The 12852-nt window shown below is 42.0% G+C and overlaps 1 protein-coding gene across 2 annotated transcripts; it reads right to left on the reverse strand.

Annotated features, from left to right (window-relative positions):
* Positions 1-4125: 4125 nt before the first annotated feature.
* LOC108359893 (uncharacterized) lies at positions 4126-12852 on the reverse strand. 2 transcript variants are annotated; one of them, XM_017611970.1, is made up of 2 exons: positions 12179-12852; positions 4126-5229 (listed from the first exon to the last, which is right to left on the reverse strand). In XM_017611970.1, the coding sequence occupies exon 2, from the start codon at positions 5227-5229 to the stop codon at positions 4642-4644; it is 588 nt and encodes a 195-aa protein (XP_017467459.1). In that variant the 5' UTR covers positions 12179-12852; the 3' UTR covers positions 4126-4641. The 2 variants fall into 2 exon arrangements, with proteins under 2 accessions (XP_017467459.1, XP_017467458.1); XM_017611969.1 differs by having other exon boundaries at positions 12148-12850.

Consider the following 12852-nt stretch of genomic DNA (forward strand, 5'->3'; position numbering starts at 1 on the left):
ATTTATGCAGCTAGGACCATGAAATTTCGCGCTGTTTTCACTCATTATCAGCAGAAGACTTACAGTGAAAATAACGAAGATCGGTTCACTATAACCTGCAGCCCCCATACAACTGATTGTTCAGATATGAGGTCTTTTATCATATCTCCTCCATTTATGCAGCTAGGAACATGAAATTTCGCACCATTTTCACTCATTATTAACAGAATACTTACAGTGAAAATAACAAGGATCGGGTGACTACAACATATATCTTCCATACATCTGATTGTTCAGATATGGGATTTTACTGTAAAACTCTTTTATTTGAACAACTAAAACCGATAAATTTCGTAAGATATTTTATAAATAATAATACAAAGTCTACTGAGAAAAACTTCAAAATCTATGCTGTATAAGCTTTATCTCCTATAGCACTGATTGTTCAGATACCAGTTTTTGCAATATATCTCCTTTATGTAGGAAACTAAACCCAACAAATTGTGTTACCGGTTTACATACCGATCACATAGCAGTGAAAATCACTTAGATTGGTGCCATATAAAGTATACCTTCCATACCTCTGATTGTTTAGATGCGATTTTTTATATAAGTATGTAACTCCTCTATCGATGTATGCAGATGTATTCAAAAGCAGTAATCTGCCAAAGTAAAATTTGCAGATGTTCATGAAAGGTATGAAGCCTTCGGCATAGCCGAAGACAGCGCTGCTCTTACTTGTTTTTATATAGTTTTTTGCACTATAATTTCATCCTCTTTTTATTATCATCCTCTTTTTTTTTGGGTTGGTGGCGCGTAGGGGCATCTAAGTCGCGGTACTTACTGCTCATACGCCACCCTTTTGCTTTGTATTCGCCGCGCTTTCTTTAGACACTTTTTTTCTTGAACTTAGATTTTCGATAGAACCTTTTTTTGTTTTTTTTATTAAATTTTTTTGCTATTTCGCACACTTAAATTACACTTTGGATACACGTTTTTGATTCCCAATTGGGGTAGATTTCATTCAAATCTAGTTTTATTAAATTTTTGATATTGTTTGTAACACGCCGGTTGTATGGGAGTGACATTTACTCTCCCACTTTGAATGTAGTATATGCATGTATGAATGAACAATCGCTGTGCTCATCTCTTGTTTTCAGCCTATTACTCCGTATGCTGGTACCAACATCGGTGGATGGCAAGGTGAGTGTGCACACATATATATTACCATATATTATTCAGCTAGCATCTAAGTACATTCTTAAGTACCGAATTCGCGGTTCCTTTTGTCTATTCCCCTTTAGTTTCTTCTTTTTTTTGTGGAAAAAACCCCATCCATTGGAGCGAAATACAACGTAGGCTTAGATACTAGATACAAACATTAGGGTAGATCATTTTTATTTTTTTTTTCTGAATGGAATTAATTGAATTGTATTTATCTTATTAACTTTAAACATGGCTCGTCCGAAGGAAGTTTAGACATTAAGTATATAGTGGCTGGCATAGTTTATCTTAGCCTTATAAAAAAAGGGGGGAATTATAAATTTCGTATATTTTGTATCTTTTATATTAATAATTGAGTTAGAGAATAAGGTAATATAGGGATTTACATGTAAACATTTTTGAATAAATTAGAATTGCGAGGAGAATTCTTGGGTGTATTGATTGAGGAGTGAACAATCAGTAGCATGGGGTACTAATACCCATTAGGGTTGGTGTGGGTGTTACCCTCGAGGTAGCTGGTTGTGGTAAGCGTAAATGGGTCGACTTGACTGACGAGTGATGGGACTAGACCGGACGTATTGACTAACGAACTAGCGTCAGGCTACGGGGACTACACTCACGCGTTCGGAGCCACAGTGGAGTACATGGCTGTCTGTGTCCGGAAAACAGAAGGGGTGGGATGGCTGCACCTGACCTGGACTCTCTTCTACTGCTTTCTCTTTCTCTTTCCTTTCCATTTCCCACATGCAGCAACTCAGGCATGATATTTTTGTTCGCGGCTGCAGGTTGGAGGCTGTGGCAAGAACTACACCCACTGGCCGACGAGCTCTAGCCGGGCTACTACCATGCCTGACCCGCCACAGCTTCTTCACAGAATAAGCAGGACCATAACAATGGCGCCCAGAGATTCAATATATCTGTTCAGTTTTTTTTACACACTTCCGCTGTCACTAGCTATTTCCTATCCTTTTGACTTCGTGTGTTATCTGCGCTATATCCTCATTTTAACAAGCTTCCTTCTTCTCTGGACAGATTAGGGTTCCAGCTAGTAGCTTTGCCAAGGTCAAGACCAATGGTAGATGTGCTAGCTGCTAAAAATGATGGGGTGGTGCGACTTAGGTTATGGAAGGTGCCTTAACGGGTCCTAGCGATTTGTTCGTATTGCAAATAAAGCTTCAGTAGAATCGGTAGGGACCAGCGCTACCGGCATATAGATTCCACATCTGTCTGTTGTGAGGTGTCTGGACAGCTCCTTTGTGAGGGAGAGGGGGATAAATTAAATCTTTTGGTTTTGACTAGAAATCGCTTTCCAGAGGCGTGGGCTCAGGCCTGTACTTTGAAGTGGCAGGTCGAAATAAATAGGGGCAGTAACGACTTTGACAATGGACGGAGACAAATAGACTCCTGCTCAACGCCTACGAATTTCGCCAGCTGGGGGAAACACCCTAATACACCAACCATTAATAAAATAAATTTTGTCACAAATCTCAACACCATTTGATAGTGTTAGTTTCGCTGGCCACACACAATATATCTAGTTTTTGTTCCTTATATTTTTTTTTTGACTTTGCTTATGATTAAACCAAATTGTGAATTAATGGTAAATAAGTGAATTTAAATTGAAGTGAATACACTTTTTTTATTTTTATTTTTTTGAATTGCTATTATTCTTTTAAATGCTTTTTAACCTACTACCTTTTTTACGCTTCTTTTATATTTTTTTTGTTAGTTTAGATAGAAATTTTGAAAGTTTTGAAGTCATACCTTTTTTTTTTGAATTCTTACTATTGAGTATAGATACATATATTTTCTTGGAAATTTATATCTAACTCGGAATGGTGTAATACAAAAGAGAAGAACTGATTAAGGTGCGAACTTGGAGTTTATGAATTTTGTTTCCTGTTAGTTGATACCATTTTTACTTATTCCTATTTATTTCTTAGTAGTGTGCCGTATTTGGATATTTTTGTTGAAATTTTTTTTGGGTTGAAATACGATATATATATATGTAGGAATGACACGCGGACGAACGACAAGAAGTGGCCAAACCTATTAGATACTTTAAAATGCAACCCTACGGACCTGATATACATACATACCACAACTTGACGAAAAAGACATGATGCTTACTTGTTTGAAAACCGAAAGGAGTTGCCATTTTACCTTCAAACGAATCGCATCTAGCTATACCAATGTTTTAACAAATAATTTAAAATAAAGAAACATTATTAGTTACTAAGAACTAAACCTGTTTTACTTGTTTCTCACAAATTTGGGGGCTCAACCGCGAATGAACTAAAGAGCCAAAATCGAAATGCTCATCGGGGTAGTGTAAATCGCGATTTGAAAGACTAAAGCATTGAATATGAGCCAGTTGTGAAACAGAGAAACATGTGAAAAAGTTTAAAATGAATAAAATTGTTTTGTCGAAAAAGCATAAATAAGTGTTTGAAGGTTATGGCTGAAAAGAATTTTCTCGAAATGCAAATTGCATGAAACGGCCGTTACATACTGGAGGCGCACTCGACTTCCTTGTAAGCTGAGGGCGGTGGGCTTCTCTAATTGGTGTATGGCAGCGCTTCGTGGGATTCTGTCTCCAAATTTTAGCCAGCGGCGGCAGTTGGAGAGATGGCACCACCTTGTCTTTGACGGTGGTCGGTGGATGAACTGCCTTTGGCGGCGGTGAACGACGGGTGCACTGACGACACTGTTTTTGTGGTGGCGATATAGCGGATGGTGACCTGGTGTCCTCAAATCTGTGATACTGGCGGCTGTAGTTCGCCGGAACACTCTTGCACAACACAAACGGAGTTTATTGGCGGAAATCAAATAGTTTATTAATGNGCACAAACGAAGTTTATTGGCGGAAATCAAATAGTTTATTAATGGTTTTATTATACTTTATTGGTACGATTTTGCCAATGAAAAATTTAGTTATTCCGAACAATTCGAGCGCAAGTTGCAACTTATACGTAAGGTTTTGCGTAGATACTTCGTGCCCGAGCACTGCAAATCTTTTCTGGATTAAACGAGAAAAATATGTGGTGTTTCTAAAGCGCGTGAGAATTTTTTAATTCAATATAAGATTAAGTTTAATTTATTCGCGCACGAGCACTGCAACTTTTTATGAGGCTTACAAAATGAGTATATAAAAGGTAATAACACAGCTGTCAAAAGATGCAAAGCATATATATACATACAAATGAGTATACAGCGATTTGGTAGCGAGCGAGTTGGGCATGCGTTGCCAACCACTCCTAAGATAAGCTTACAAAGGGTGCACACCAGAGCTAGTTCAAAGTATAAATTCAAAATATACAAAATTCAAGAGATACAAAATTCAAAATGAAATGCACACTAGTAAGCTAGCTACAAATTGTGTTAATTAAATATAAGTGTTGCAGTGCTCGCGTAGCCATCCTCCCGGCCCTGGCCGCGTTAAGCGGCTAGTGCATCCTTCAGCTCCCGTAGAGCCCTCATTGCCTCGTGAACCAAAATTTTGGTAGCCTTGCTACGATAGCCAGCAGTTTGGAATCCCTTCCCCGTGAAGCGCACTTTACGGTTCCCTCTGGTGGGATGGTGTCGGGTGTGGTTGTAGGGCGGTGATGTACGCCCTGATCCCCCACGTTGGGGAGCGTTTTTGTTTGTCTGGTCGAGGCGTTTAGGGGGCTGAACTGCGGAGTTCGCCCTCGTGCGGCGGGCTGCCGGTGTACCATTCCGGTGCAGTAGTGTATGATGCTGTAGGGAGCAAGTGCGGCAGGTGGTAGTGGACGTGCACTGGGCGGTCGGATGCGAAAGCGCCAGGCAGTTCGTGCAGTACTTGTGCGCCCTTGCCAGTAAGAAGCGCTGCTGTGGCTGTACGCCCAAGAACGCTGGACATACTCGGAGCGCATGATGACCGGCGCACAATCGGCACCGCTTATAATCCTCCGTGGGATGATTCGCCGAACGTATGCTGTGGGTGGTTCCAATCTGCGACTTTAGGAACGTTCGCGGTGCTGGCTGAGGTGCCTCATCGTGATCCATCTGGAAGAAGTTTGTATACGGAAATTTTTAGTGTTACGTATATTAATATATGGGAGGCATAGGAGAGAGATACGAAAGTGTATATGTATGTGTGGTGTGTGAAAATCGATGTGCAGTCATTTGGCTGCTTATTCAAGTGAGGAGTTTATGGAGTGCTAATCGGTTTCAATGCGAGAGGGGGTGTCTTCGCTCGAAGGCAAAAATACTAATTTTACTAATGGCCGAGTGAGTAGGCCTGTTTGGGTGCGGACGTCGACCACACGAATGTGTCCATCCTTGCCAGGGTGCAACCTTTCGATGCGGCCCAGGCGCCACTCCGTGGGCGGGAGTGTGTCATCATTAATGACTACGCATTCTCCGATTCTGGGTTCTACTTGAGCGTTCTTCCACCTGTGTCGCTTATGTAGGTCTTTAAGGTAGTCTTCCTTCCATCGGTTTGCGAATTGGTGGTGTAAAACCTTGAGTTTTTCCCATCTATTAATGAGCGAGAGGTTTTCGCGATTAGACTCGGGGAATGATAGGAGGGGAGCACCCCGGAGAAAGTGGCCAGGTGAGAGCGCTGTAAAGTCCGTCGGGTCTTGGGTGAGTGGGGTTATCGGACGAGAATTTAATACAGCTTCTACTCTTATTAAAAGGGTAGTAAACTCCTCAAACGTAAATTTATGGGGCCCGGCAGTCCTTTTGAAGTGAAGTTTAAAACTTTTAACGGCAGACTCCCATAAGCCACCCATGTGCGGGGCGCTGGGAGGTATAAATTGCCAATTAATACCCTGGGGTGAGTATTTTTGGACAATATCACGGGATGCAGTTTGGAGGAAGACAGAGAACTCCTTTTCAGTGGCTCTTTTGGCTCCTATAAAAGTTTTGCCATTGTCACTCATCATTTTAGCGGGGTAACCACGGCGACCAACAAAACGAGCAAAGGCGGCGAGAAATGCCTCTTTGGTCAGGTCTGAGCACAGCTCGAGGTGTACCGCCTTTGTTGTGAAGCACACAAAGACGGCCACATAGCCTTTCACTAAAGTGGGAGATCTTAGCATGGAGGCTTTTATTTGAAAAGGCCCAGCAAAATCAACACCGGTGGTGGTGAAGGGCGGAGCGAAGGTGCATCGTTCGGGCGGCAGGGCAGCCATAATCTGCGAGCGCATTTGCTGTTTGTGAATGGTGCAGGATTTACATTGATAAATGCATTTTTTGATGAGGGGTTTTAGCCGGGGAATATACAATTCTTGCCTGGTCATCTGCTGCATAAGTCGTACTTCTGCATGGAGCAGGAGATCATGGAGAAATTTTAGATAGAGGAATGCGAATCGGGACTTTTCCGGAATTATAATGGGGTGACGTTCGTTGTAGCTCAGGGTAGCATGAGCAAGGCGTCCATTGACGCGGATAACTCCATTTTTATCCAAGAAGGGGTTAAGAACTAATAGTGAACTCTTTTTGTCAATGGGTTTTGAGTCTTCTAAGCGGGCTTTTTCATGGGGGAAGTGACGGGTTTGCGTAAGGATGATCAGACGAATTTTCGCTTGGCGGAGCTCATCATGTGATAGCGGGGATGATGCGCGGTCAGAAGCTCCTGTCCCTTTGTCCTTTAGTCGTCTGATGAACTTGAAGACGTAAGCCATCACTCTCAAGGCTCGAGAGAAAGAGGAAAACCTGTCCAGAATGTCGGGGTCTTCTTCGGTAGTGAGGAGTGCCTCCACTCTTCGTACTTCCGGGGGGTTGACATTGCGGACTGGGGGTTTTGGCCATCCTTCGGGGGGCTTGGATAGCCACTCAGGACCATTCCACCATAACGACGACGCTGCTAAGTCTAGTGGCTTGCAACCCCTTGTGCCCATATCTGCGGGGTTGTCGCTGCTGCATACATGTCGCCAGGTGGCGTTTCCGACGAGTTCCAAGATCTCCGCGGTGCGATTAGAGACGAACGTTTTCCAAGAGTGGGGTGGTTTTTCCAGCCATGCCAATACAATTTCAGAGTCAGACCATAGTACCAGTTTTCTTTTAGAGAGGTCGAGATGGGACTGAATAGCTGCGACAAGTTTGGCTAAGAGAAGAGCTCCGCAGAGCTCAAGCCGGGGTAAGCTAGTTGTTCGAAGGGGTGCTACCTTGCCTTTGGAAACCAGAAGATGAGAAGAGATACTGGAACCATGAGTAGTTCGAACATATACGTTAGCACAATATGCCTTTTCTGAGGCGTCGCAGAATCCATGGAGTTCAACATGCTGGTCGGGAACAAAGTTTACCCATCGGGGTATTTGAATGGTCGAGATTGTGTGGAGATTTTGTGCGAACTGAGACCATTTAACAAGACGGAGGGGCTTGACTTTTTCGTCCCAGTCAGTTCCGTCGATCCAGAGCTCTTGTAAGAGAATCTTTGCCTGGATCATTATCGGCGTAAGCCACCCTGCGGGGTCAAAAAGTTTCGCGACAGAGGAGAGAATCTGTCGTTTAGTGCTAGCAGATAAGGCTGGGATGGAGTCGATCGTATAGGAAAACGTGTCTGTGAGCGCGTTCCATTGGATCCCTAGAGTCTTTGTGGTACTTGCCTTTTCGAACTCGAGAAAATTAGTATCGAGCAAGTCCTCTTTCCTTATATTTTTGAGAATTTCTGGGTGGTTCGCTGTTATTTTCTTTAAGGGAAAGCCTGCCGAGTTTAGAGCCTGAATGACTTGGGTGAGAGATTGAGTGGCGATTGTCAGATCGTGGCTGCCAGAGAGTATGTCATCCACATACGTCTCTTTATTCAGAATGTGGGCGGCCATTGGGTAGTTGGTTTTTTCATCTTGTGCTACTTGGTGAAGTGTGCGAATGGCGAGGTAGGGCGCACAGTTTACACCGAATGTGACCGTTTTTAATTTATAATCTTGAATGGGACTGGTTGTGGGTGAACGAAAGATTATTCTTTGAAAGTCCTGGTCTTCGGGATGTAGCAGTATTTGTCGGTACATCTTTTCGACATCACCATTAAATACAAATTTATACATTCGCCACTTGAGGATGAGAAGCATCAAATCAGGCTGGAGAGTTGGTCCGGTATATAATACATCGTTAAGAGAGTAACCGGATCCCGAAATCTTTGATGCATTAAAGACAACTCGTACCTTTGTCGTTCGTTTTTCGGGCTTAATGACCGCATGGTGAGGGAGATAGAACGACATGTACTTGCCTGAGAGGAGTTTTTCTTGGGACATAGTTTTTTCCATGTGGTTTAGGGTGAGATATTCTTCCAGGACATTATCATATGAGGCCTTTAAATCGCCCTTTTTGCGGAGGTTTCTCTCCATTCCGAGAAATTGCTGAAGCGCTGAGGAGCGAGAGTAACCTAAAGAGATTTCTTTGGGGAAACTTGGCTTGAACGGAAGCCTGACCACATAACGACCATCAGAGTTGCGAGAAGTGGTGGATTTATAGAAATCTTCGCAAAAGTCGTCTTCAGGGGTGGTATGCTTGAGGTTTGGAACTTCTTCTAGTTCCCAAAACCGACGCAATTGTGAGTTGAGGTGCTCATTAGAAATTTCCTCTATTTGTGTAGAGTATGAAGCTATGTTTTCGTAAATCTGACCACTAAGTATCCAACCAAATATTGTCTTTTGAGCTAGCAGAGTTGGTGAGATTTTTTCAATGCCCTCCTCGATTATTTGAGGGATGATATCACTGCCTAACACGAGGTCAATCTGGGCTGGGGAGTGGCAGTTTGGATCTGCCAGTTTCAGATGAGACCATTTTTCTTTGTGGTCATGATTAAGTGGGAACTTGGGGAGCATTTTTGTCAGCTGTGGTAACACGATAGCTTGAGCATTTATTTGAGTTTGGAGATCGGCGGAGACCAAGACTAAAGAGCATAATTTGTTCGAAGTTTGAACAACTCTTCCACCCATGCCCGAGATTTCAAATTTTGAGGATTTGCAGGGCAGCCCTAGCTTATTCTGAGCTTTGGTGGAGATAAAGCTTCGTTCTGACCCCTGGTCTATGAGAGCTCTGAGTTTAAATATTTCTCCTCGGTGTGATACCGGTACCATAGCTGTAGGGAGGAGTATTCTGCTCTCATTCTCTGAGTAGAATGATTGCACCTGCGTACCTGAGGCTTCTTGTTCGTCAGCGTCTGTTTGAGTTGAAGTTTGGGCACTTAAGTTTGTGGAGGTTGTGGTTGCCACTTGTGAGTTGGTTTTTTGCACTCTTGGGGGTTGCCTTTTCGGCATGGAGTTTGTGGCTTCATGGAGCACTGAGTTGTGCCGTTCATTACAATGGCTACAAGTTTGGGTGCTAGGGCAATCTTTCAACGAGTGTGACTGAGATAGACAATTGAAGCACATATTATTTTCTCTTACGAACTTCTTGCGATCAGGGATTGACAACTTTCGGAATTTGAAGCAGTTCCACAGCGAATGAGAGGAGTTCTTACACATCGAACATTTGTGCATTATTCGCTGCTCTGTCACGTGAGATTGTATTTGTGACATTGCTCTGTTTTGAAAGCTTTGAGAGAGAGGGGGTTTAAAAGGTGGTTTGTTATGCGAGAAAGGGGGCTTTGAGGGGCTATTGGGCTGACCAGAAAGTCTCGTCTTCGGCAGGCGCCATTGATCAACTCTTTCGGCTACTTCATAACGAGTAGTGAGGAACTGGTCCATTTGGGACCAGTTGGGAAGGTCTTTCCTCGAGCTGAGGGATTGTTCCCACAGGGATACTGTAGTTTCGGGAAGCTTAGAGGTTACTATATAGATGAGGATGGGGTCCCAATTTTCGGTTGAGACTTGCTGAGTTGCGAGAATTTGAAGGCAGTTGTTTACTGAAGACTGCAGCCTTTGTATGTCTTCGCTGCTTTCGGTGGGAATGGGTTTGAGGTTCATTAAGATTCGTATTTGGTTGTCTACCAGAATACGCTTATTCTCATATCGAGATCGAAGTGCTTCCCATGCAAGATTAAAGCTTTCATCACAGAGAGAAAATTGCTTTACTATTTGATTGGCTTTACCTTGAGTTTTGTACCTGAGATGGTACAACTTTTGGCCTTGGGTGAGTTCAGGGTGATTTATGTATACCGCTGTGAACATATCCCGGAAAGAGGGCCATTGTTCATAACTTCCGTAAAATACTTCGGTGTCACAAGGAGGGACGGTTAAGCCGAGGCCAGACTGGCGTTTGGGTTGTGATGAAGAGGGAGTAGGCATGGGAGTGCTCACTTGCTTATGAAGATGGAGCTGGTCAGCGATTTGAGCTTTAGTGTCTTCATATTGATCGAGACAAGACCGATATTTGCGAAAAGCACCTGCTTTGAAATCTTCGGGAAGGTCTTGCTCGTCTGCCTCTACAACTACATCATAAGAGTTTTGAACTCGATTCCAAAAATTGTCTAAACTCGTATCTTTTATTTTCAGGCTTGATTCTGAGTTATTTTCGAGAGGTAGGGATTTGAATCTTGAACAGTAATCGACTAAATTATCAGTCTCTGCAATAAACTTAACGGAGGCCAATTGCCTTTGTTTTTTTGAAGTTTTCCCGCTTGAGCGGGCAGAGCGTTGAGTTTCGATCGCAACGATTTTCTCTTCATCACTCATTTTGGGAATTTGGGATTCTTCGTTAAGCCCCGAGAAAATTTATAATTTAGTCTGAAAGGACTGGGTTGAGAGACTGAGAGAGAGGGATGCCTGAGGGAGATGCAAAGAACTCGAGAATACTACAAGAATGAAATATTTTTTTTTTTTTTTTAAGTAAATGCGATTCCTCTTACAGGAATGCCAGAGAGAATTTAATGCAATTCCTTTTTAAGGGAATGCCAGAGAATTTAATGCAATTCCTTTTTAAAGGAATGCCAGAGAAGTAAATATACAGTGATATAATATGAGTGAGTAAATAATTAAATGTGTCAGTTTTGCGATTATGTCAGTGCTCGGTCGCGAATTAGAGAAAAATAGAGATTTAATTTATTGACTAATTTATTTATTTACCCGTTTTTGAGAATAGAGTTATTTCGAGAAACTTGCTCAACGAATGAAAGAGTACGAGAAAATTTTAGTTTATGTAGATGCAAGTTTTTATTTTTTTTTGTTTTTCACGCGACTGTAACCACAATTTTATGTATATATAAGAGACTACACAGTAGAAGAACGAGAATGCGCTTTAATTACTTTTGGTGAAATGCAAATTTAATTCACGGGACTGTAACAATGGTATTTGTATATAAGCGCCGTCAGCTTTTATTTATTAACTTTATTGCACTGCAAACCGACCACTGTATCGCACTTTTTATATGTAGATATGTATGGGATTGTGTGTATATAAGTATGCCTATGTGTTTATATATGTGTGTTTATATGTCGCTTTGTAATATTGTCTCACTTGTGCACCTTTGTTGTCGTGAAATCGAAACTTTTATTTTAAACAAGGGAAACACTGCTGAGAAAATGTGTAGAATTTATGTATTATTACGAGCAAACGTTGTGGGGAATTTAAGTTTGTATACATAAATATCAATGAGAAATTATATTTGATTTAGTAAAAGCGAGTGTGGGAGGAGAGGGAATAGAAAATTGCCTATGTACTTGTAAGTAGATATGTATATATATGTGTGGACTGTATGTATGAAAACGCTTGAGCGGGAAAATATGTACAAATAGGCGGGAAGAGAAATCAGTACATATGTACATGCATATATGTATGTATTTTCGATATACGGGATATTGGCTTTCGGTACTTATTTACTCGAAAACTTGGAAATATACATATATATGCACGAAGTTCTAAAAAATTCTTTAACGGACTGAGGATGCCGTTTTTTTTTGGAAAAAAGCGCATAAGATTTTTACGAATTTTAGGTTACTTTTTTTTGAAGTACTTTAATGCGATATATGTATGTTTGTATAGTGTAGTTACCGTGGGAATAAGTATGTAGCACTAAGAAATAATAGGCTTACTTACGGTTTACAAAGGGACTTTTTCTAATACTTGCTGCTGGTTCGGGGTCTGCTGGCGCAGAAGGACCAAATGGAGGCGCACCCGACTTCCTTGTAAGCTGAGGGCGGTGGGGCTTCTCTAATTGGTGTATGGCAGCGCTTCGTGGGATTCTGTCTCCAAATTTTAGCCAGCGGCGGCAGTTGGAGAGATGGCACCTTCTTGTCTTTGACGGTGATCGGTGGATGAACTGCCTTTGGCGGCGGTGAACGACGGGTGCACTGACGACACTGTTTTTGTGGTGGCGATATAGCGGATGGTGACCTGGTGTCCTCAAATCTATGATACTGGCGGCTGTAGTTCGCCGGAACACTCTTGCACAACACAAACGGAGTTTATTGGCGGAAATCAAACAGTTTATTAATGGTTTTATTATACTTTATTGGTACGATTTAGCCAATGAAAAATTTAGTTATTCCGAACAATTCGAGCGCAAGTTGCAACTTATACGTAAGGTTTTGCGTAGATACTTCGTGCCCGAGCACTGCAAATCTTTTCTGGATTAAACGAGAAAAATATGTGGTGTTTCTAAAGCGCGTGAGAATTTTTTAATTCAATATAAGATTAAGTTTAATTTATTCGCGCACGAGCACTGCAACTTTTTATGAGGCTTACAAAATGAGTATATAAAAGGTAATAACACAGCTGTCAAAAGGTGCAAAGCATATATAT

This window comes from Rhagoletis zephyria, unplaced genomic scaffold, assembly GCF_001687245.7.
Source record: "Rhagoletis zephyria isolate East Lansing unplaced genomic scaffold, Rhagoletis_zephyria_1.1 Rzeph_scaffold_00486, whole genome shotgun sequence".
NCBI lineage: Eukaryota > Metazoa > Arthropoda > Insecta > Diptera > Tephritidae > Rhagoletis > Rhagoletis zephyria.

Coding starts and splice junctions, on each gene's coding strand:
- LOC108359893 (XM_017611970.1), bottom strand. CDS start 5,229: ATGGATCACGATGAGGCACCTCAGCCAGCACCGCGAACGTTCCTAAAG.